Source organism: Mustelus asterias, chromosome 24 (genome assembly GCF_964213995.1).
Source record: "Mustelus asterias chromosome 24, sMusAst1.hap1.1, whole genome shotgun sequence".
Lineage (NCBI taxonomy): Eukaryota > Metazoa > Chordata > Chondrichthyes > Carcharhiniformes > Triakidae > Mustelus > Mustelus asterias.
This window is the reverse complement of record NC_135824.1, coordinates 46,966,235-46,989,837: the sequence shown is the minus strand read 5'-3', so window position 1 is coordinate 46,989,837 and position 23,603 is coordinate 46,966,235. Positions and strand designations below refer to the sequence as shown.

Genomic DNA, 23,603 nt, shown 5'->3' with positions numbered 1-23,603 from the left:
CCAAAACCCACTCCCCACTCACCCCCAGTCCCAAAACCCACTCCCCACTCACTCCTGCCCCCAAAACCCACTCCCCCGTCACTCCCAGTCCCAAAACCCACTCCCCCGTCACTCTCAGTCCCAAAACTCACTCACCACTCATTCGCAAAACCCACCCCCCAGTCACTCCCAAAACCCACCCCCCCAGTCACTCCCAAAACCCACCCCCCAGTCACTCCCAGTCCCAAAACCCACTCACCACTCACTCCTGCCCCCAAAACCCACTCCCCACTCACTCCTGCCCCCAAAACCCACTCCCCACTCACTCCCAGTCCCAAAACCCACTCCCCACTCACTCCCAGTCCCAAAACCCACTCCCCACTCACCCCTGCCCCCAAAACCCATTCCTCCATCAGTCCCAGTCCCAAAACCCACTCCTCCGTCACTCCCCTCCCAAAACCCACTCCCCACTCACTCCCAGTCCCAAAACCCACTCCCCACTCACCCCTGCCCCCAAAACCCACTCCCCCGTCAGTCCCAGTCCCAAAACCCACTCCTCCGTCACTCCCCTCCCAAAACCCACTCCCCACTCACTCCTGCCCCCAAAACCCACTTCCCACTCACTCCTGCCCCCAAAACCCACTCCCCATTCACTCCCAGTCCCAAAACCCACTCCCCACTCACTCCTGCCCCCAAAACCCACTCCCCACTCACTCCCAGTCCCAAAACCCACTCCCCACTCACCCCTGCCCCCAAAACCCACTCCCCCGTCAGTCCCAGTCCCAAAACCCACTCCTCCGTCACTCCCCTCCCAAAACCCACTCCCCACTCACTCCCAGTCCCAAAACCCACTCCCCACTCACCCCTGCCCCCAAAACCCACTCCCCCGTCAGTCCCAGTCCCAAAACCCACTCCTCCGTCACTCCCCTCCCAAAACCCACTCCCCACTCACTCCTGCCCCCAAAACCCACTTCCCACTCACTCCTGCCCCCAAAACCCACTCCCCATTCACTCCCAGTCCCAAAACCCACTCCCCACTCACTCCTGCCCCCAAAACCCACTCCCCACTCACTCCCAGTCCCAAAACCCACTCCCCACTCACCCCTGCCCCCAAAACCCACTCCCCCGTCAGTCCCAGTCCCAAAACCCACTCCTCCGTCACTCCCCTCCCAAAACCCACTCCCCACTCACTCCCAGTCCCAAAACCCACTCCCCACTCACCCCTGCCCCCAAAACTCACTCCCCCGTCAGTCCCAGTCCCAAAACCCACTCCTCCGTCACTCCCCTCCCAAAACCCACTCCCCACTCACTCCTGCCCCCAAAACCCACTTCCCACTCACTCCTGCCCCCAAAACCCACTCCCCATTCACTCCCAGTCCCAAAACCCACTCCCCACTCACTCCTGCCCCCAAAACCCACTCCCCACTCACTCCCAGTCCCAAAACCCACTCCCCACTCACCCCTGCCCCCAAAACCCACTCCCCCGTCAGTCCCAGTCCCAAAACCCACTCCTCCGTCACTCCCCTCCCAAAACCCACTCCCCACTCACTCCCAGTCCCAAAACCCACTCCCCACTCACCCCTGCCCCCAAAACCCACTCCCCCGTCAGTCCCAGTCCCAAAACCCACTCCTCCGTCACTCCCCTCCCAAAACCCACTCCCCACTCACTCCTGCCCCCAAAACCCACTTCCCACTCACTCCTGCCCCCAAAACCCACTTCCCACTCACACCTGCCCCCAAAACCCACTCCCCATTCACTCCCAGTCCCAAAACCCACTCCCCACTCACTCCCAGCCCCAAAACCCACTCCCCACTCACTCCTGCCCCCAAAACCCACTCCCCACTCACTCCTGCCCCCAAAACCCACTCCCCCGTCACTCCCATCCCAAAACCCACTCCCCCGTCACTCCCATCCCAAAACCCACTCCCCCGTCACTCCTATCCCCAAACCCCACTCACCCCTGAATTGAAATTTCATACACAGAGCAAGCACACTTTTACACGTGCTGTAGAGGCTCATAGCTCGGTTTTTGACTAGTGGCCCGAAAAGCTCATGTTGGTATAATGCTCCTTACTCGAGTGCAACGCAACAGTGGATCACAAAGTACTCATCATACAGTCACAACATTATCACATATACAAAACACAGGAAGGTCAGTGACAGCATTTGTACAGAGAAGCACATCAACCCCCATCAAATATTTATATGTGGAAAATGGCGATAGCATCATTCCAGATTTTGTCTTGCTAATCTAGTGCTGCACCTACAGAAAGCACTCTGACCTGTGCAACGCCACCCTGTGCTAACAGGGATCTGTCATTGCTGGCTGTATCAAAATAAATTGATGGATTAACGTCGATAGGCTCAAAAATACACTCGGGTTGCTCCCCTGGGCATAAAATTTGAGAGATTTAATGGAGGTGTTCAAAATTACGAGGATTTTGGATAGACTAGGTCAGTGGATCTTTCCCAAGAGGACCAGTGACCAGAGGACAAAGAATCGGAGCGAGGCGTTTCTTTACACAGGTCGTTTGGATCAGGAGAGTGCACCCTCAAGTGCAATGGATTCAACAGTAACTTTCAAAGGGGAATTGGATACTTGAAAGGGGAGAGAATTGCAGGGCTGAAGGACTAATTGGATCGTTTCTTCACATGGTCTCCTTCTTGTAAAAAATCTCATTATAAAGCTCGGAAAATTTTAGTTAATAGAGAATTTAAGAATAACCAGAACGTGGTAATTTTGAGTAGTTCAAATTATACAAACATCTTTTTAATCGTGGAGTCATGAGGTTAATCAGTTATCCCCAAATCTTTATAGTGACAGCTAAACCTAGTCTTGTCCCGAACTTCAATCAAAATACTCACCAATAGTTGAATAACAAGAATGAGCAGAAACTCTTCAATGATTTAGCCATCCAAGCAATGGTAGTATAGGAACCCATTTGGGCAATTTAAAGCAGCCATGAGTGAGAGAGTGGATTTGGTACCAATATGTCAAGGAAGCCCAGTGCCAGTACTGAAGCAACCAGACTACCAGCTCGTCCCAGCCTAGGCAAGGTGAGTTACTTTCTAGCAATGTTCAGTATTGTGCAAAAGCAGAATCCGCTACCTGTTGTACGTATCTGTCAGTTGTCTTCCACATGTAATAGTATTCGATTATGCTGGTTAGCGATTTCCACGGGAGCTGCAACAGGAGAAATATTTAGAGTCCAGAATAATAATACAATTTCAAGCAGCCAACATCACCCACCCATCTCCCAAAATTCCTACAATACAGTAAAAGCAGTAATCATAACCGAAGCTGTAGAAATGGCTCTGGAGGAACAGAGAGTCTTCTCACTAGGTTCATAGAATGATAGAATCCCTACAGTGCAGAAGGAGGCCACTCGGCCCATCGAGTCTGCACCGACCACAATCCCGCCCAGGCCCTACTACCATAACCCCACATATTTACCTGCTAATCTCCCTGACACTAGGGTCAATTTAGCATGGCCAATCCACCTAACCCGCACATCTTTGGAGTGTGGGAGGAAACTGGAGCACCCGGAGGAAACCCACGCAGACACGGGGAGAACGCGCAAACTCTGGAAGGAGGCCATTTGGCCCATCGACCCGGCACCGACTACAATCCTACCCAGGCCTATCCCCATAACCCTCATATTTACTCTACTAATGCCCTGACACTAAGGGGCAATTTAGCACGGCCAATCCACCTAACCTGCACATCTTTGGACTAAGAGGGGAAACTGGAGCACCCGGAGAGAACCCACGCTGATATGGGGAGAATGTGGAAACTCCACACAGACAGTCACCTGAGGCTGGAATTGAACCCAGGTCCCTGACGCTGTGAGGCAGCAGCGCCAACCACCGTGCCACCCAAGTTCAATTCAAATTTGTTAGGGACAAGGAAATAGACAAATTGCAGGAAAAGGTTTTGGATTGGGGGAGAGTAGATTTTAACAAAATAAGGCAGGATCTGGCCAAGGTAGACTGGAACGAGTTACTTGTGGGAAAACCTACAGAAGAGCAGTGGGGGAGTGTTCAAAGATGAAATGGGGTGGGTACAGACCCAACATGTTCCCTCTAGGGTAATAGGAAGGTGTAACAAACCCAGAGAACCATGATGACCAGAGACATTCAGGGTACAATGAGAAGGAAAAAAGAGGCTTCTAAGAAGTGTAAGGGGGAGTAAGTCTGCAGAGACATTAGTGGAGTGTAGAAAGTGCAGGATGGAGCTTAAGAAATCAATTAGGAGTAAAAGAGGGGATATGAGAAAGCTCTGGCTGGTAAAAGTAGGGAAAATCCTAAGATATTCTATAAGTACATCAATGGAAAGGGGATAACCGGGGAAAGAGTCGGGCCCATTAGGGACCAAGGGGGAAATCTGTGGGTGGAGGATTTTGTGAGGGTGTTAAACAAATATTTCACATCTGTCTTTACCCACGAGAATGAGGAGGTATTTATGGAGCTCGGGGAGAGAATTATTATAGGTATTGGAGGTATTGGCAGGCTTAACGGTGGACAAATCCCCAGGTCCGGATGAATTGTATCCCAGGCTGTTGTGGGAGGCGAGGGAGGAAATTGCAGGGGCTCTGACCCAAATTTTTAATTCCTCCCTGGCCACCGGGGAGGTGCCAGGGGACTGGGGAACAGCTAATGTGGTCCCACTATTTAAGGAAGATTGTAGAGACAAGCCAGGGAATTACAGACCAGCGAGTCTCATCTGTGGTTGGGAAACTACTGGAGAAGATTCTGAAGGAGAGAATCGATCTCCTTTTGGAGAGGCAAGGTTTGATCAGGGATCGTCAGCATGGTTTTGTCAGAGGAAGGTCAACCATTACAAATTTGATTGAATTTTTTGAGCATGTAACCAAGTATGTGGATGAGGGTAGTGCGGTTGATGTAGTTTACATGGATTTCAGCAACGCCTTTTGACAAAGTCCCACATGGGAGACTTACTACAAAGGATAATGCGCCTGGGATACAGGGTGATCTGATAAGGTGGATTCATAGTTGGCTTAGCGGTAGGAAACAGAGGGTGGTGAGAGATGGCTGCTTTAGTGGCTGGAGGCCAGTGACCAGTGGCGAACCACAGGGATCCGTGCTGGGCCTCCTGCTGTTCATCATTTATATAAATGCCATAGATGACTATGCAGGAGGGAGGATCAGTAAGTTTGCCGATGACACAAAGATTGGCTGGGTGGTTAACAGTGAGGTTGAGTGCCTTGGGTTACAGGAAAATATAGGTGAGATGGTCAAATGGGTGGATAAGTGGCAGATGGAATTTAACCCTGAAAAGTGTGAGGTGATGCATTTGGGAAGGAGTAATTTGACAGGGAAGTATACTGTGAAAGGTCTGACACTGGGAAGTTACAAAGAACAAAGGGACCTTGGCGTGTTTGTTCATAGATCTCTGAAGGTGGAAAGGCAGGTTAACAGGGTGGTGAAAAAGGCATATGGCACTCGCTTTTATCAATTGGGGTATAGATTATAAAAGCAGGGGTCATGATGGAGTTGTACAGAACTTTAGTGAGGCCACAGCTAGAGCACTGTGTGAAGTTCTGGTCGCCATAAGAGTGCAGAGAGATTCATCAGGATGGAACATTTAAGTTATGAAGAGAGAGGTTGGATAGGCTTGGGTTGTTTTCTCTGGAGCAGAGAAGACTGAGGGGTGACCTGATTGAGGTGTACAAGATTATGAGGGGCATGGACAGGGTGGATAGGGAGCAGCTGTTCCCCTTAGTTGAAGGGTCAGTTACGAGGGGACACAAGTTAAAAGCGAGGGGTGGGAGATTTAGGGGGGATTTGAGGAAAAGATTCTTTACCCGGAGGGTGGTGAGGGTCTGGAATGCGCTGCCTGGGAGGGTGGTGGAGGCGGGATGCCTCACATCCTTTATAAAGTATCTGGATGAGTACTTGACACGCTATAATATTCAAGGCTATGGGCCAAGTGCAGGTGGGATTAGGTGGGCAGGTCGGGGCATTTCATGCGTCGGTACAGACTCGATGGGCTGAAGGGCCTGTTCTGCACTGTAGGATTCTGTGATTGGTATTCTGTCAGAAGGACATATTTTACACAGAGGGTGGTGGGGGCCTGGAATGCGCTGCCGGGCAAGGTGGTGGAGGCGGACACACTGGGAACGTTTAAGACTTGTCTAGATCGCCACATGAACGGAGTGGGAATGGAGGGATACAAAAGAATGGTCTAGTTTGGACCAGGGAGCGGCGCGGGCTTGGAGGGCCGAAGGGCCTGTTCCTGTGCTGTATTGTTCTTTGTTCCTTGCCACTGAGGCAGCAATGGCCTTTTCTGCCAAGGCCACCATTTATGCGTATAACCTGAGAGATGCATCTGCCTGAAGGGCAGTAGAAGTTTACAGTGCAGATCTGCTCTCCCACAACCTCCTCCAATTGCAATGATACAAACTCAGGACCAAACCCTCCTGGACCACTGCACAGTGGGAGCTTCAAGGCTTTGAGTAACTTTTGTGAAGACAGACTTGTATTTATACAGCATTTATCACACCCTCAGGATGTCTCAGAGTGCTTCACAGTCACTCGAGTACTTTTATACAGATAAATATGGGAACCACTTGGTGCACAGCAAGATCCCACAAACAAGGGGCACAGTCAGTTATTGGCGGTGTTGGTTGAGCAAGAAGCTCCCTACTTATCCTCAAAAACAATGCTGTCTTTTCCGCCCACCCAAGGCAACAGGGGAATGGCATGTTCAACTGAGGCTTCAGAAGACGGTACCTCCGACAGTGCGGCACTCCCTCGGCACTGCCAAGCGTGGGCCTGCATTGAGTGCTCAAGTCCCAGAGTTGCAAACCCACAACTCCTGATTCAAGGGGGTCGGTGAGCCCCCGGCACAGATTCTGCATGTGTGCGCGAGGGTCTCGACATTACTACATTCCCCACGCGCAGCCCACAGTGTAAACGAGAATACTGAGGGACGCAGACACGTGTGGCTTTTCCTGAATCAGCCACTTTGTGGCACGTGTGAAACAGTGCTGTCTACATACCACCAGGGGGCACCAATGTACATTGCAAATACTGAGCCAAAGGGCAGAGTCACTGCAGGAATTAAGACTTTTGACAGTAGAGGTGGCGTTTATCCTGAACAACACACCCACAAACCTCAAACACAGTGCTTTGTGACATCTACAAACTTCAACGTTTGTCCCCTATACCCAGAGACCTTAAATACTTGGCCCCAGCACTGACCCCTGATAACACCACAATCCACACACCACCCCCCCACTCCATCCCCCTTCCACAACTGACGATAAGATTGCCATCAGTGAGTCTATGTTCCTCTGTGGACATTAACTTTATCTCAAGGGCTCTAGGACCAAGGCTGGCTGCCAAATGTTGTTTGATAACGCTCGTGAAGCGGATTGAGGGGTTTTTTGGCATTATATAAATGCACATTGCTGGGTCTGACCTTTAAGTAACCCCGCTCTCCCTTTTCAAAACCTCTTACAGTCTTGAGATTCCAGTTTCTAAGGATGGTGGTAAGGATATGGTAAGAAGTTTAACAACACCAGGTTAAAGTCCAACAGGTTTATTTGGTAGCAAAAGCCACACAAGCTTTCGAGGCTCTGAGCCCCTTCTTCAGGTGAGTGGGAATTCTGTTCACAAACAGAACTTATAAAGACACAGACTCAGACACCACATCATGGTAAGGATATGGACAGGGCCTCTGATGTTTCTCAGTACTGAAATACACAGTCACCGGGGCACTGGGCTTATTCTGCACTGTCCCAGCAAACACTTCCAGGGCAGGTGCAGCAAGCATTAGAGAGGGTAAAGTTCCCTCCCCATAAGCACTCCAAAGGGCTTGATACAAAGTAAAGTCACCCTCTACATTGACCTTCCAATGCTTGCTGGGATAGTGTTTAAATTCAGTGTACCAGCCAGGAAGTCAGAGAGAATGTTAATGCAGCAAATAGCCTATTTACAACAGACTTTGAGGGCTTCAAATAGATCAGGTGGACTCTCAGAGGCTTTTTCCCAGGGTGGAAATGGCTGCTACGAGAGGACACAGGTTTAAGGTGCTGGGGGGTAGGTAAAGGGGAAATGTTCGGGGGAAGTTTTTCACACAGAGGGTGGTGGGCGAGTGGAATCGGCTGCCGTCAGTGGTGGTGGAGGCAAACTCAATAGGGTCTTTTAAGAGACTCCTGGATGAGTACATGGGACTTAATAGGATGGAGGGTTACAGGTAGGCCTAAAAGGTAGGGATATGTTCGGCACAACTTGTGGGGCCGAAGGGCCTGTTTTGTGCTGTAGTTTTCTATGTTTCTAAATCAACCCCAGGCAGCAAGACAGGTACAGGACTCAGACTACAAGGACCTCTCCCGAGATATACACTGCTGTCTCACAGTGCCAGGGTTCGATTCCCAGCTTGGGTCACTGTCTGTGTGGAGTTTGCACGTTCTCCCCGTGTCTGCGTGGGTTTCCTCCGGGTGCTCCGGTTTCCTCCCACAGTCCGAAAGACGTGCTGGTTAGGGTGCATTGGCCGTGCTAAATTCTCCCTCAGTGTTACCCGAACGGGCGCCGGAGTGTGGCGACTGGGGGATTTTCACAGTGACTTCACTGCAGTGTTTAATGTAAGCCTTACCTGTGACACTAATAAATAAACTTTAAACTTTGCTTGTAACTTTGGGTCATACTCACAAAATCTTGTCGAATGTCACTGAAATCCTTCCCATATTTTTCAAGGGCCTCCTCGAACAGGTTGGCTTCAGAGGCCGACCACTCTTCCATCTCGTCCCGACAGAGCACGGGCCCTCCCTGTGGCACCAGGGCCGAGATCGCCTTCGACACGTCGTAGTTATTTTTATGTAGCGTGTCCATTGAGTGAAACTGCAACATCGGGACACAGTGGCAGCCAATAAGTGAACATTCATTGAAAACACCCCCCCCCCCCCCCCGGGGACAGAGCAAATGGTGCCAATTACACCGTTCCCCCAGACCTGACCAGCAGTGTGCACTTGGTTACTGTGTCCCCTGGACAAGCAGTACAGTATCTCACCCCCAGGTACAGGGGAATAGCTGACATTGCTGACACTACAGCAGCACTTACAGCAAGTTCAATTGATTTGATTTATTGTCACATGTATTAACATACAGTGAAAAGTATTGTTTCTTGCGTGCTATACAAAGCATACCATTCATAGAGAAGGAGAGGGTGCAGAATGTAGTGTTACAGTCATAGCTAGAGTGTAGAGAAAGATCAACTTAATGCGAGGTAGGTCCATTCAAAAGTCTGACAGCAGCAGGGAAGAAGCTGTTCTTGAGTCGGTCGGTACATGACCTCAGACTTTTGTATCTTTTTCCCGACGGAAGAAGGCGGAAGAGAGAATGTCCGGGGTGCGTGGGGTCCTTAATTATGCTGGCTGCTTTGCCGAGGCAGCGGGAAGTGTAGACGGAGTCAATGGATGGGAGGCTGGTCCAGGTTTTCAGGTCATGAAACTGATTCGAGCGGAGTACTAGAATATGCAGAGTGTCACTATTTAGCACAGCGAGTGCTCTGGATTTTAAATGCATCACCTTGGGACACAGATTCAACAGCAGCCTATCTGATGGTCAGCCATGATCATAATGAATGGCAGCAGACTCGAAGGCTGAATGGCCTTTTCCTGCTTCTATTTTCTATGTTTCAAAAGATAATTGGATAGGTGATTGAAAGGCAAACCTTGCCGGGATATGGGATGAAAGCGAGGGAGTGGGACTAACCGGATTGTTTCTCTATGCAGCTATATAAGACCCTCGACAGACCCCACTTGGAGTACTGTGCTCAGTTCTGGTCGCCTCATTACAGGAAGGATGTGGAAAAGATTGAAAGGGTGCAGAGGCAATTTACAAGGATGTTGCCTGGATTGAGTGGCATGCCTTATGAGGATAGGCTGAGGGAGCTCCTTGGAGAAACGTAGGATGAGAGGAGAGCTAATAGAGGTGTATAAGATGTTGAGAGGCATAGATCGGGTGGACTCTCAGAGGCTTTTTCCCAGGGTGGAAATGGCTGCTACGAGAGGACACAGGTTTAAGGTGCTGGGGGGTAGGTACAGGGGAAATGTTAGGGGGAAGTTTTTCACAGTGGGTGGTGGGCGAGTGGAATCGGCTGCCGTCAGTGGTGGTGGAGGCAAACTCAATAGGGTCTTTTAAGAGACTCCTGGATGAGTATATTGGACTTAATAGGATGGAAGGTTATAGGTAGGCCTAGAAGGTGGGGATATGTTCGGCACAACTTGTGGGGCCGAAGGGCCTGTTTTGTGCTGTAGTTTTTCTATGTTTCTAAATGCTCAGATTTAATTGGCCCAATTTTTTAAAAAATGTTTTCATTGGATGTTCATGTTGTTGGAAAAGCCAGCAATCGTTGCTCATTCCCGTCCGCCCTTGAGGAGGAGGCAGCGAGCCATCGTCTCCAACTGTCGTGGTCCATCTGGTGTAGGTGCATCCACAGTGCTGTTACGGAGGGAGTTCCGGGATTTTGACCCAGTGACAGTGAAGGGACAGCAATACTGTTTCAAATCAGGATGGTGAGTGACTTGAAGAGAAGCTTGCAGGTGTTCCCATGCATCTGCTGCCCTTATCCTTCTAAGTGGTAGAGGCCGCAGGTTTGGAAGGTGTTGTCGAAGGAGCCTAGGCGATTTGTGTGGTGTATCTTGTAGACGGTACACACTACTGCCACTGTATACCAGTGTGAAAGGAGTGAAGGTTTAAAGTGGTGAATGGGCTGCCATTCAAGTGACTACATTCTCTTGGATGGTGTCGAGCTTCTTGAGTGTTGTTGGAGCTGCAGCTATCCAGGCAAGTGGGGAGTATTCCATCACACTCCTGACTTGTGCCTTGTAGATGGTGGACAGGCTCTGGGGAGTCAGGAGGTGAGTTACTCACCGCAGTATTCCTAGCCTCTGACCTGCTCTAGGTGCTCCTGTCACAGTATTTATATGGCTAGTTGTTTACTGTCAATGGTAGCCCCCAGGATGTTGATTGTGGGGTCTCCGCAATGGTAATGCCACTGGATCAGATGGTTAGATTTTTTGTTAGAAATGGTCACTGCCTGACATTTGTGTGTTACGATGTCACTTGTCAGCCCAAGCCTGGATATTGTCCAGATCTTGATGCATTTAATCATGGACTGCTTCAGTACCTGAGGAGTTGCGAATGGTGCTGAACAGTGTGCAATCATCGGCGAACATCCCTGCTTCTGACATTATGATGGGGGAAAGGTCATTGCTGAAGCAGCTGAAGATAGCTGGGCCTAAGACACTACCCTGAGGGGCTCCTGTAGTGAGGTCCCAGGGCTGAGATGGTTGGCCTCCAATAACCACAACCATCTTAGTTTGTGTTTGGATTTTTGGTCCAAATCCAACCAGTGGCAGTGTGGTAGACTCTGAAATGGCCGAGCAAACCACTCAGTTTAAGGGCAATTAGGGATGGGCAACATATTCTGGATGAGCCAGTGACGCCCACATCCCCTGAATGAATAAAAAAGTGGAGTGGTTTCCCTATTCCCACCGCTGGGGTTCCTCGATGCCCCTGACATCATTTGACCGAGGATGGGGATCACTCTCACTTCAAGCTTGGATCTTTTTTCTATGTTGGGATGAAGGCTGCAACGTCAGGAGCAGAGTAGCCCTGACAGAATCGAGGCTTATTGCTGTTTGACAGCACTGTGGACAATGACTCCCACCACTCTGCAGATGATCGAGAGTGGACTGATAGGGTGGTGACTGAGTAGACTGGATTAGCCCTGCTTTTTGTGGACTGAATATAACCAGATAATTCTGTGACTAGGGGCTCAGCCCGTTTTTGACTCGACTGCTCAGATATTGTCCAGGCTGATGAGACTGTTGCTGCAGCCAGCGCCTTTAGCACAGTGGTTAGCACTGCTGCCTCACAGCGCCAGGACCTGGGTTCAATTCAAGCCTCGGGTGCCTGTCCGTGCAGAGTTTACACGTTCTCCCCGTGTCTGCGTGGGTTTCCTCCGGGTGCTCCGGTTTCCTCCCACACTCCAGAGATGTGCCAGTTAGATTGATTGGCCGTGCTAAATTGCCCCTTAGTGTCAGGAGGATCAGCAAAGTAAATGTTGGGGTTATGGTGATGGGGCCTGGGTGGGATTGTGGTCGGTGCAGGCTCGATGGGCTGAATGGCCTCCCTCTGCAGTGTAGGGATTCTATGATCTTCAGCGGAGTGAATTGGCTAAAGACCTGTGATGCGGGGGACCTCAGGAGGAGGCCGAGATGGATGATCCACTCGGCACTTCTGGCCGAAGAGAGTTGCAAGTACTTCAGCCTTGTCTTCTGCGCTGATTTGCTGGGCTCCTCCATTACTGAGGATGGAGATACTCTTGGAGCCTCCTCCTTCAGGGTGAGTCGTTCAACTGGCCACCATCAGTCATGACTGGATGTGGCAGGACTCCACAATTTTGATCTGACTTGTTGGTTCTGGGATCAGACTCTCAGACTGTGGCATGCTGATTCCACTGTTGGGCGTGCAAGCAATCCTGTGTTGTAGCTTCACTGCATTGAGAGTGCAGTTTTAGTTATGCCTAATGCTACTCCTGGCACTCTTCAATGAACCGGGGTCGATTCCCTGGCTGGCTGGTAGTGCTGGAACAGGGGGGGGGGGGGGTATATGGTGGGCCATGACATTGCAGATGTGGGAGAAAATAATTTTGCTGCTGCTGACAACCCACAGTGCCTCGTGGATGCCCAGTTGAGTTGCGAGGTCTGGTTTGAATCCAACTCATTTAGCCCAATAGTAGCAATACAATGGAGGGTACAGTGCAAGGACTGTAATGGTTGCTCCTACCAATACGGAGAGTGTGTTAGTACATGAAAGATTAGGGCGGCACGGTGGCTAGCGCTGCTCCCTCACGGCGCCAGGGACCCGGGTTCGATTCCCGGGTTCGATCACTGTCTGTGCGGAGTCTGCACGTTCTCCCCGTGTCTGCGTGGGTTTCCTCCCACAGTCCAAAAGACGTGCTGGTTAGGTGCATTGACCATGCTAAATTCTCCCTCAGTGTACCCGGGCAGCAGTGTGGCGACCAGGGGATTTTCACAGTAACTTCATTGCAGTGTTAATGTAAGCCTACTTGTGACACTAATAAACTTAAGTATTTAAACGAGTATAGTTAATGCAGGCGTGGTGGAAAATAGTCAATGAAACAGGATGACTTTATAATTCAACATTACAACAGCAATGTATTAGAGAGCCATAAAAATATCTCCCTCCTTACCAGTGTGATATCTCTGGAGGCAGCGGCAGCACTCATGTGCAGACTTGGCTGTCGTATGGAGCTACTGCAATCTAAGGCCCGAGCAAACGTACCTACAGATCTGCAGGACACAGGAAGAAACCATCACAAACGAGCGGTACTAATGAGCCAACGCGATTCATCCCCTGAAGGGAGCTGCTACCACCCGAGCGGCAGGATAACACCTTCCCCGGTACATCACTCATCCTTTGATTGACTGCGAGCAGGGCTCAGCTTTGAACCCGACACAATCAACACAAGGCTGCAGTAGAAAGGCACCTTCTGCCACAACCCGCGATTGAGGCAGAGATAATGGCACCCAAGGTTTTGTCAGCAAGTTCATTTTGTCACAATGCGCGGTTGAGGGAGAGATAATGGCACCTAAGGTTGGCGGCAAATTAAAGGTTTTTAACATAAGGTTGGGGTCTGCGGAGACTGCCCGAGAGGAAGAGCAGACTAGCCAGGACCATTGCCCAAAATGTCAAACCACCCCCCCAAACCACCATACACCACCCACCACTATTCCCTCTTACTGCAGCTCGGATGGTGCTGACCAGAGCAAGCTGGAGGTGGATGTCTCTCATTGGCTTTCTGACAGAAATCTAGAGGAAATCTGGAGGATATGGGATGGGGGGGAACCTGATAGAGGTTGACAAGATTACGACAGGCTCGGATAGAGTGGACAGTCAGAATCTTTTTCCCAGGGTCAAAGGGTCAATTACTCAGGGGTATAGGTTGAAAGTGAGAGGAGGATATTTAAAAGAGGTGTCAGGGGGAAGTTTTTCACACAGAGGATGGTCAATGCCAGAGGAGGTGGTGGAAGCAGCTTCTATAACAACGTTCAAGAGGTATCTGGATAGAAACATGAATAGGCAGGAATAGAGGGATATGGACCACGTAGAGGCAGGAAAATATTAGAGAGGCATTGTGTCAGCACAGACTTGGTGGGCCGAAGGGCCTGTTCCTGTGCTGTTCTCGGAAAGATTCCAGATAGACTGCAATCACTTCAATCGACAGTTTCTCCCCATTCCCTCCAGCCAGAACAAGAAAGGGCATCGACCCCAGTTTATACTCATGTTTCTGTCCCCCAGGGGCCAACACCAAGGCACTGTGATGGTGGCTCCATCACCAGTCCCTCTCCACAGGTACAAAAGGGCAGCGAGACCGCCAGAATTTACCGGGCCCTTGTCTCAAGCCTACAATGGCACAGGACCGAGAGCAATTGGCAGGCTTACCGTGCAAGGACCAAGAACTGGTCTATCTGTCTGTCAGTCAGGGGGCTGTCCGGATCCCAGATTTTTACTTCAAGTTTTAACTGGTCTCTCTCATCCTCTTCATCTGAGGAAATAGAACAGGAGAAAAACCGCCAGTGTAAAGAGCAAAGAACAGGAGTAAATCAGTCTGCGCAAAGACTCTGGCAAGTGTAGCAACAGTGGCCAAGAATTGATAACATTGAGAGAGAAAAGGGAGGATAATCGAAAACCAGCATAAAAACAGATTGCAAAAGCTTCCACTCGGCATATAATTAGAGAAATAAACGTGGACCCTTTAGAGGTGGACACTCGGACTGGCTAGGACCTTTCTCTTTGGAGCGTAGGAGACTGAGGGGTGATCTTATCGAGGTGTATAAGATCATGAGAGGCGTGGATAGGGTGAATGCACTCAGTCTTTTTCCCAGGGTTGGGGAATCGAGAACTGGAGGGCACAGGTTTAAGTTAAGAGGGGAAAGAATTAATGGGAACCTGTGGAGTAACTTTTTTACACAGAGGGTGGTACGTGTGTGGAATGAGCTGCCGGGGGAAGTGGTTGAGGCAGAGACATTGACAACATCTAAAAGGCATTTGGACAGATACATGGATAGGAAAGGTTTAGAGGGACATGGGCCAAACGCAGGCAAGTGGGGTTAGTTTAGATGGGCTTTTTGGTCGGCATGGACCAGTTTGGACCGAAAGGATTGTCTTCGTGCCGTAGAGTCTATGATTAGGGAAATATAATGAGAAATAAGGAAATGGCAGAGACATTAAATGAATGCTCTTCATGTTATGGGCGACACGGTGCCACAGTGATCAGCACTGCTGCCTCACAGCGCCAGGGACCTGGCTTCGATTCACGGCCTTGGGTGACTGTCTATGCAGAGTTTGCACATTCTCCCCATGTCTGCTTGGGTTTCCTCCAGGTGTTCCGGTTTCCTCTCACACTCCAAAGATGTGTGGGTTAATTAGCTGGATTGGCCAGGCTAAATTGCCCCTTAAGTGGTCAGGGGGATCAGCAGGGTAAATACATGAAGTTACGGGGATGGGGCCTGGGTGGGATAGTCATCGGTGCAGGCTCGATGGGCTGAATGGCCTCCTTCTGCACCGTAGGATTCTATGATTCTAAAAAGCACAAAAAACATTCTAGAACTAGAGGGAACCAAGGGTTAAATGAAAATGAAGAACTTAATGACATTAAGTGTTAATAAAGAAATAATAGTGGACGAATTAAAGGGGCTAAAAGTCAATGAAACTCTAATGCTTACACCATAGAGTTTTAAAAATGAACGGTTATGCAGAGAGGACGTGTTGGCTTTGTCTAGAATTTCCCAAGTTTTAGAATGGTCCCTGTGGATTGGGAATTAACAAAAGTAAGCCTGCTACTGAAGACAGAGGGAAATTGTAGGTCAGTTATCCTGACATCAATGCGAGGGTAAAGGCTCTAATCTATTAGCGACATACTAACAGGGCATTTAAATCATAGTATAGTTGGGCAGACATAATGGTGGCATAGTGGCAATGTCAATGGATTGGTGGCACAGTGGTTAGCACTGCTGCCTCACGGCGCCAAGGACCTGGTTCAATTCCGGCCTCAGGTCACTGTCTGCGTGGAGTTTGCACATTCTCCCCGTGTCTGCGTGGGCTTCCCCCGGGTGCTCCGGTTTCCTCCCACGCTTCAAAGATGTGCGGGTTAGGTGGATTGACCATATTCTATTGCCCCTTAGTGTTCGGGGGAATTAGAAGGGTGAATAGGTGGGGTTACGTGGATAGGGCCTGGGTGGGATTGTTGTCAGTGCAGTTTCGATGGGCCAAATGGCCTCCTTCTGCACTGTAGGGGTTCAATGATTTTAGTAATCCAGAAGCCCCAGGCTAGTGCCCTGGACACACTGGTTCAAATCCCACCACGGCGGTTAGTGAAATACAAATTCAATTCATTAATAGAATCTGGGATTGAAAGCTAGTCTCAGTAATGGTGACCGCGAAACTATCGATTGTTGTAAAAAACCCATCTGCCTCAGAAACGTCCTTTGGGGAAGGAAATTTGGTCTACATGTGGTCGATTCTTAACTGCCCTCCGAAGTGGCCGAACAAGCCACTCAGTTCGAGGACAATTAGGGATGGGCAACAAATGTTGACTTTGCCAGCGATGTTCCCGGTGACTGAAAGAATAAAAGAGTCAACGTGGAAAGATAGGGTTTGACAAATCTATGACCAGTTTTTGAGGCTGTAACTAGCAGAGTGGGTACAGAGGGACCAGGAGATGTCTTGTATTTGGATTTTCACAAAGCATTCGATAAGGTGCCACACAAGAGACCATAAGAAATAGGAGGAGTAGGCCATTCAGCCCTTCGAGCCTGCTCCACCTTTTCATAAGGTCATGACTGATCTAACACTCAGTAAGCCCACTTTCCTGCCTTATCTCCATAACTCTGAACTCCCCTACAATTTAAAAGAGGCTTCTACACAAGGTTAGGGCAATATATTAGCATAGTTTGAGGACTGGTTAACAACAGAAAATAGTATGTCAATTTTGGGGATGAAAGACTATAACCAGCAGGTTACTGCAAGGAATTGGGCCGTAGCTATTTACAATTCTGGTGATGAAGGAACCATGAATAATGTTGGGTAGCCTACAGTGGTTAGCACTGCTGCCTCACAGCTCCAGGGACCCAGGTTCAATTCTGGCCTCAGGTCACTGTCTGTGTGGAGTTTGCACATTCTCCCCGTGACTGCGTGGGTTTCCTCCGGGTGCTCCGGTTTCCTCCCACACTCCAAAGATGAGTAGGTTAGGGTGGATTGGCCATGCTAAATTGCCCCTTCGTGTCATTGGGGACTAGCAGGGTAAACATGTGAGGTTAAGGGGATAGAGCCTGGGTGTGATTGCTGTTGGTGCAGGCTCGATGGGCCGGATGGCCTCCTTCTGCACTGTAAGGATTCTATGAATGTACCTAAGTTTGCTGATGATACCAAGTTAGGTGGAAAACTAAGCTAAGCAAAGAGGTTGCAATGGGAAATAGACCTGAGGAGTGAGTGGGCAAGAATGAGGCAAATGGAATGGAAGTGAACAAATGCGGTTATCCACTTGGATTCTCTTCCGTAGGAAAGGAGAAAACCAGAATATTTTTGAAATGAGATACTGCGAAACACTGGTACTCAGAGGGATCTGGGTATCCTGTACACAAACCACTGAAAGTTAATATGTCGTCCAACAAGCAATTAGGGAAACAAATACTACATTTGTCGATGATAATTATACAGGGCTTTGGTAAGATAACACCCCGAGGACTGCAAACAGTTTTGGTTTCCTTGTTAGGCTTGCCTTAGAGAAGTGCAACCAAGGTTCACTAGATTGATTCCTGAGCTAAGAGGATTATCCTATGAGGAGAGATGGGGCTTGTATCCTCTCAAGTTGATAGGAATTTCATAGAATCATAGGATTCCTACAGTGCTTGTAATAGCCCCTTATTGTCAGGGGGATTAGCAGTGTAAATACGTGGGGTTACGGTGATAGGGCCTGGCTGCAATTATGTTCCGTGCAGGCTCGATTGGCTGAATGGCTCTTTCTGTATTGTAGGGATTCTATGAGTATAGAAGAGACCATTCAGCCCATTGCGTCTGCACCAACTCCCTGGCAGTATCTCACCCGGGCCCTCTCCCCCACCCTATCCCGATAACCCCACACATTTAGCATGGCCAATCCAACTAACCTACACGTTTTTGGACTGTGGGGGGAAACCGGAGCACCCGGAGGAAACCCATGCAGACACCTGGGAGAATGTACAAACTCCACACAGACAGTCACCCGAGTCCGGAATTGAACCCGGGTCCCTGGAGCTGTGAGGCAGCAGTGCTAACCACTGTGCTACCATAGTGGAGTGATCGCATTAAAAGATAAAATTCTGAAAGCGCTCACTGAGTCAAAAACCAAGGGTCTCAGCCCCAGAATAAGGGGTTGGCCGTTTAGGACTGAGGTAATCTGCAATTTCTTCACTCATAGGATGAATTGGAATTCTCTACCCAAGTGCAGTGTGGATGCTCGATCATTGAGTACATTCAAGACCAGGGCTGGTACATTTTTGGAGGGTGAATCTGGCAACTGCAGGACTGGAACAGTTTGTGGCAATCTTCAAACATGTTACTAGTTATTCAATTTATCTGCTTTTGTGAGAGTCTTGAATACTTCACCATTTCTCCTGAACCTTATCTTCAGAACAAGTAAGTTCCAATGAGCTATTCTTTTCTTTTCTGTCTCCTATGTTCTATTTTTCTATGTTTCCTTCCGGGGATCAGCCTGAGGCAGAAAGACTCCAAACCAAGGAAGAGGAGGACGGAAGGAGTGACCAAACGCTTGGGCACAGAGAGAGAGAGTTTGAGGAGATTTTCTAGGAGGAAGCGGCGGTGCACTGGGAGAGAATTTCTCGAGCATTTTCAGTCCAGTCGGATGAAGGATTTGCCGTCAGGGGCAGGAGGAGAGAAAATGTGAAAGCAATGGATCGCCAGTGGGGGTGGGGTGTTAATAAAATTGAAAGACTTACCAAGATCTATTAGGTAAGAGTATCGAAGGGCTATGGAGCTCAGAGGGAAAATGGAGTTTGAGATAAAGATCAGCTCCGTTTAAATGAAGAGAGGAACAGGCTTGTGGGATGTGGATGACCCATTCCTGCTTTGACGTCGCTAACTTTGTCCTTTGCTTGACAAGTTCAGAGGCAAACAGGAATTGAAAGAATGCTGAACCAGCTTCGGGCATCACTCACTCCAAAAGGACTCTTGGGGAAACGACTAGAAATTTCTGCTTCTCCTTCTACTCACCTCATCCATGAAAGGACGATGGCACAGTGGCTGCCTCACAGCACCAGGAACCCAGCTTCGATTCCCGGCATGGGTCACCAAGTGCAGAGTCTGCACATTCTCCCCATGTCTGCTTGGGTTTCCTCCGGGTGCTCCGGTTTCCTCTTTCAGTCTGAAAGACGGGCTGGTTCGGTGTATTGGCCATGCTAAATTCTCCCTCAGTGTCCCCGAACAGGCGCCGGAGTGTGGCGACTCGGGGATTTTCACAACAACGTCATTGCAGTGTTAATGTAAGCCTCCTTGTGACACGAATAAATAAACTTCAAACTGGATGCGAGAGGAAGTATGAGATACGCCCGATGATGCGTGTGGATAAAGGCAACAGCTGAATCATTCACACTTCCTTCTCCTGTCCCCACCCCAAACACACGCACATATTCCAGGCGAGGCAAGTAAAATATGGTGGGGGGGGAACCTCTGAATGTTCCACTCCCAGAATAAACCCACCTTCTTTCAGTAAATCTGGAATGTCCGCCTGGTACCTGGGACCTACACGGATCTCTCCTTTATCTGCTAGAAGCGTCTTTTGCTGTGGATCGTAGACTAGACAATAAAAAAAGGAATCCTGAAAGAAAACAGAAAAGGCAGGGTTACTCCAGAGTTCAACAGCTCCCTTTGTCACTGCCAGGGAATTCCACACCTTCTCCTTTCTCGAGTATGGAAATTCCAGAGTCAATTCTGAAGAAAATCACGCTGAAATTCAATTGATTTCTCCATCTCTAAACCCATCTTCTGCTAGGAATTAAAAACCCTGGAATTTAATGAGAGAATGGAGCTCGGTCAACAAAGCAAAGTCCGCTCAGTAGCACTCTCCCATGACATAGTCAGACACGCGAGGATGGCAGGCACAGTGAGACAGTCACACACACACAGAAAGGCACACACACGCACACACACACAGGAAGGCACACACACACAGCCACACACACAGACAGCCACACACACAGACAGCCACACACACAGACAGCCACACACACAGACAGCCACACACACACAGAGAAAGGCACACACACAGAAGGGCACACACACAGACGGGCACACACACAGAAAGGCGCACACACAGATGGGCACAGAAAGGCACACACACACACAGACAGGCACACACACACAGACAGGCACACACACACAGACAGGCACACACACACACAGACAGGCACGCACACACACAGACAGGCACGCACACACACAGACAGGCACGCACACACACAGACAGGCACACAGGAAGGCACACACACACAGGAAGGCACACACACACAGGAAGGCACACACACACAGGAAGGCACACACACACAGGAAGGCACACACACACAGGAAGGCACACACACACAGGAAGGCACACACACACAGGAAGGCACACACACACAGGAAGGCACACTAAATCTCTCCAGAAGAGTGAGCTTGCTTTGAATTGGGAAGTTAACTCAGGCCCCATGGGAATAGAATCATAGGATCTCCACAGTGCAGAAGGAGACCATTTGGCCCATTGAGTCTGCACCGACCTTCTCCCTCAGCCTATCACTGTAAGCCTGCACATTCACCATGCCTAATCTCCCTAACCTACACATCTTGGGACAGCAAGGGGCAACTTAGCATGGTCAATCCACCTAATCTGTACATCTTTGGAGTGTGGGAGGAAACCGGAGCACCCGGAGGAAACCCACGCAGACTTGGGGAGAACGTGCAAACTCCACACAGACAGTGACCCAAGGCTGGAATCAAACCCGGGTCCCGGAGCTGTGAGGCAGCAGTGTTAACCATATAGCATATGGTGACAGCATTGCAGGATTGGCCTGAAGCCAGTGCTCTCTCCAAGCTGGTCTGTGGTGCAGTAATATCTTAATCAGAAGTCTCACATACATCATGCACTTCCTGTAAGTGTCACACTTCTTTCTTGTAACACATCACACTTAGATAATAACATCCATTATAAAATATCATCTCTTCCCAGTCTGATTATTACATGATATCTGCTGTAGGCATAGCAGATTGCACAGGCACCACTGACTGAAGGATGCACACTCGCACTCCTCACTGGCACACACACACACTCCTACTGACACACACACATGCTCCTCACTGACACGCACGGTGAATACAGATCAGCGCTCTCCATGCAGCTTATCGTATATCCTCTAGTGGAAGGCAGCAGAAGGAAGAAAAATCTCACCTCTTTCTCCAGATATGAAAAGACAGCTTCAGTCTCATTCAGCAGGGTCACACTGCATTTACCTCTGTATGGAAACATAACAACATAAGAACATAAGAAATAGGAGCAGGAGTAGGCCATCTCGCCCCTCGAGCCTGCCCCACCATTCAATAAGATCATGGCTGATCTGAAGTGGATCAGTTCCACTTACCCGCCTGATCCCTATAACCCCTAATTCCCTTACCGATCAGGAATCCATCTATCCGTGACTTAAACATATTCAGCGAGGTAGCCTCCACCACTTCAGTGGGCAGAGAATTCCAGAGATTCACCACCCTCTGAGAGAAGAAGTTCCTCCTCAACTCTGTCCTAAACTGACCCCCCTTTATTTTGAGGCTGTGCCCTCTAGTTCTAGCTTCCTTTCTAAGTGGAAAGAATCTCTCCACCCCTACAAAGAGGGAGCTTTTGTTGTATTTAAAAGCAGAGGGACATAAAAACACATTAAACAAATTAAGCCTGGCAATATGGGCTCCATGGCAAAACTCTGACTACTAGGCCACCGTGCAATTGATAAGAGAATTGCAGGTTAGAGCGGGCACGATTGAGGTTTGTCAAATGCCGCTGAGATCAAATGAAGCCCAGTTACGGAGGTTCACTGTCCAATTGTGACTAAGAGTTGTGTGTGTTTGGCTAACATTAATCCCGCAACCAGAAAAAGATGAACTGCTAATTTGGATAAATTGTTGTCTGCGGGACTTTGCTGAGTGCAAACTGGTTTCCATGTTTGCCCACAAAACTTCACTTCAAAAGTCATTCATTGGCCAAAAATCACGAATACCAAAGGAGGCAAAACATGCAGTACAAATGGAAGCGCTTCAAAGAAACCCTACAGTGCAGAAAGAGGCCATTCGGCCCATCGAGTCGGCACCGACCACAATCCCACCCAGGCCCTACCCCCTTATCCCTACATATTTTACCCGCTAATCCCTCTAACCTACACATCTCAGGGGCAATTTAACATGGCCAATCAACCTAACCCGCACTGTGGGAAGAAACCGGAGCACCTGGAGAAAACCCACGCTTCCTTTGGAGACAACCCCTCAGCTAGTCAAAGAACAAATTCAAATACAAACTGATTAGCCATGATCTTATTGAAGGTGGAGCAGGCTCAAGGGGCTGGATAGCCTTACTTCTGCACTATTCTGTTTGTATATATATGTTCATATGTCAATAAGACTATATAACTGAATGCCCAGACAAAATCTCTGGGTTAGATGTCGAGAGAGCTCTTTCGCATTGTGTTGTTATTGTCTGGAACAGTTTATCAGAGTATGAACACCCCTACAGTGCTGCAGAAGCTGGAGGAGTTCCTGAGGGAAAGGGGGTGTTTATAGCTGCACAGACACACAGAGAGATCTGGGCGTGCAGCTCCACGGGTCCTTAAAAGTGGCAGCACAGGTGGAAAAGGTGAAGAAAGCATTTGGCACGCTTGCCTTCATCAGACAGGGCATCGAGTATAAAAGTTGGCAAATTATGTTACAGTTGTATAAAACATTGGAGAGGCCACATTTGGAATACTGTGTCCAATTCTGGTCACCACACTGCCAGTGCAGGACGTGGAGGCTTTGGAGAGAGTACAGAAAAGGTTTACCAGGATGCTGCCTGGTATGGAGGGTATTAGCTATGAGGAGAGATTGAAGAAACTGGGATTGTTCTCCCTGGAAAGACGGAGGCTGAGGGGCGACCTGATAGAAGTTTATAAAATTATGAGGGGTGTGGATAGGGTGAACAGTTGGAAGCTTTTTCCCAGGGCAGAAATGACAATACAAGGGGGCACAAGTCCAAGGTAAGGGGGGGAAAGGTTCAGTGGAGATGTGGGGGGAAAGCTTTTTTACACAGAAGGTGGTGGGGGCCTGGAATGCACCAAGTGAGGTGGCTGAGGCACTTACATTAGCAACATTTAAGACTTATCTTGAGAGACATAAACAAACGGGATAGGACAACGTAATCGGCAGAGGGTTGGGGGGCCGAAGGGCCTGTTCGGTGCTGTACTGCTCTTTGTTTTTTGGAAGCAAATGTGTTGATACCTGAGATTGGAGGGCTTTGTGTATT

The 23,603-nt window shown here is 49.2% G+C and overlaps 1 protein-coding gene across 4 annotated transcripts in view; it reads right to left on the bottom strand.

Moving 5' to 3' along the window:
* The window catches only part of LOC144511358 (metastasis-associated protein MTA1-like), a 79,927-nt gene that overhangs the window by 22,176 nt on the left and 34,148 nt on the right, over window positions 1-23,603 (bottom strand). For all 4 annotated transcript variants that reach the window (XM_078241645.1, XM_078241644.1, XM_078241646.1 and 1 more), the window contains 6 exons: window positions 21,513-21,576; window positions 19,793-19,910; window positions 14,480-14,582; window positions 13,227-13,326; window positions 8,657-8,845; window positions 3,090-3,164 (listed from right to left, as the gene is read on the bottom strand). In XM_078241645.1, coding sequence (XP_078097771.1) covers window positions 3,090-3,164; window positions 8,657-8,845; window positions 13,227-13,326; window positions 14,480-14,582; window positions 19,793-19,910; window positions 21,513-21,576 — 649 coding nt within the window. The remainder of the gene's footprint in view (window positions 1-3,089; window positions 3,165-8,656; window positions 8,846-13,226; window positions 13,327-14,479; window positions 14,583-19,792; window positions 19,911-21,512; window positions 21,577-23,603) is intronic.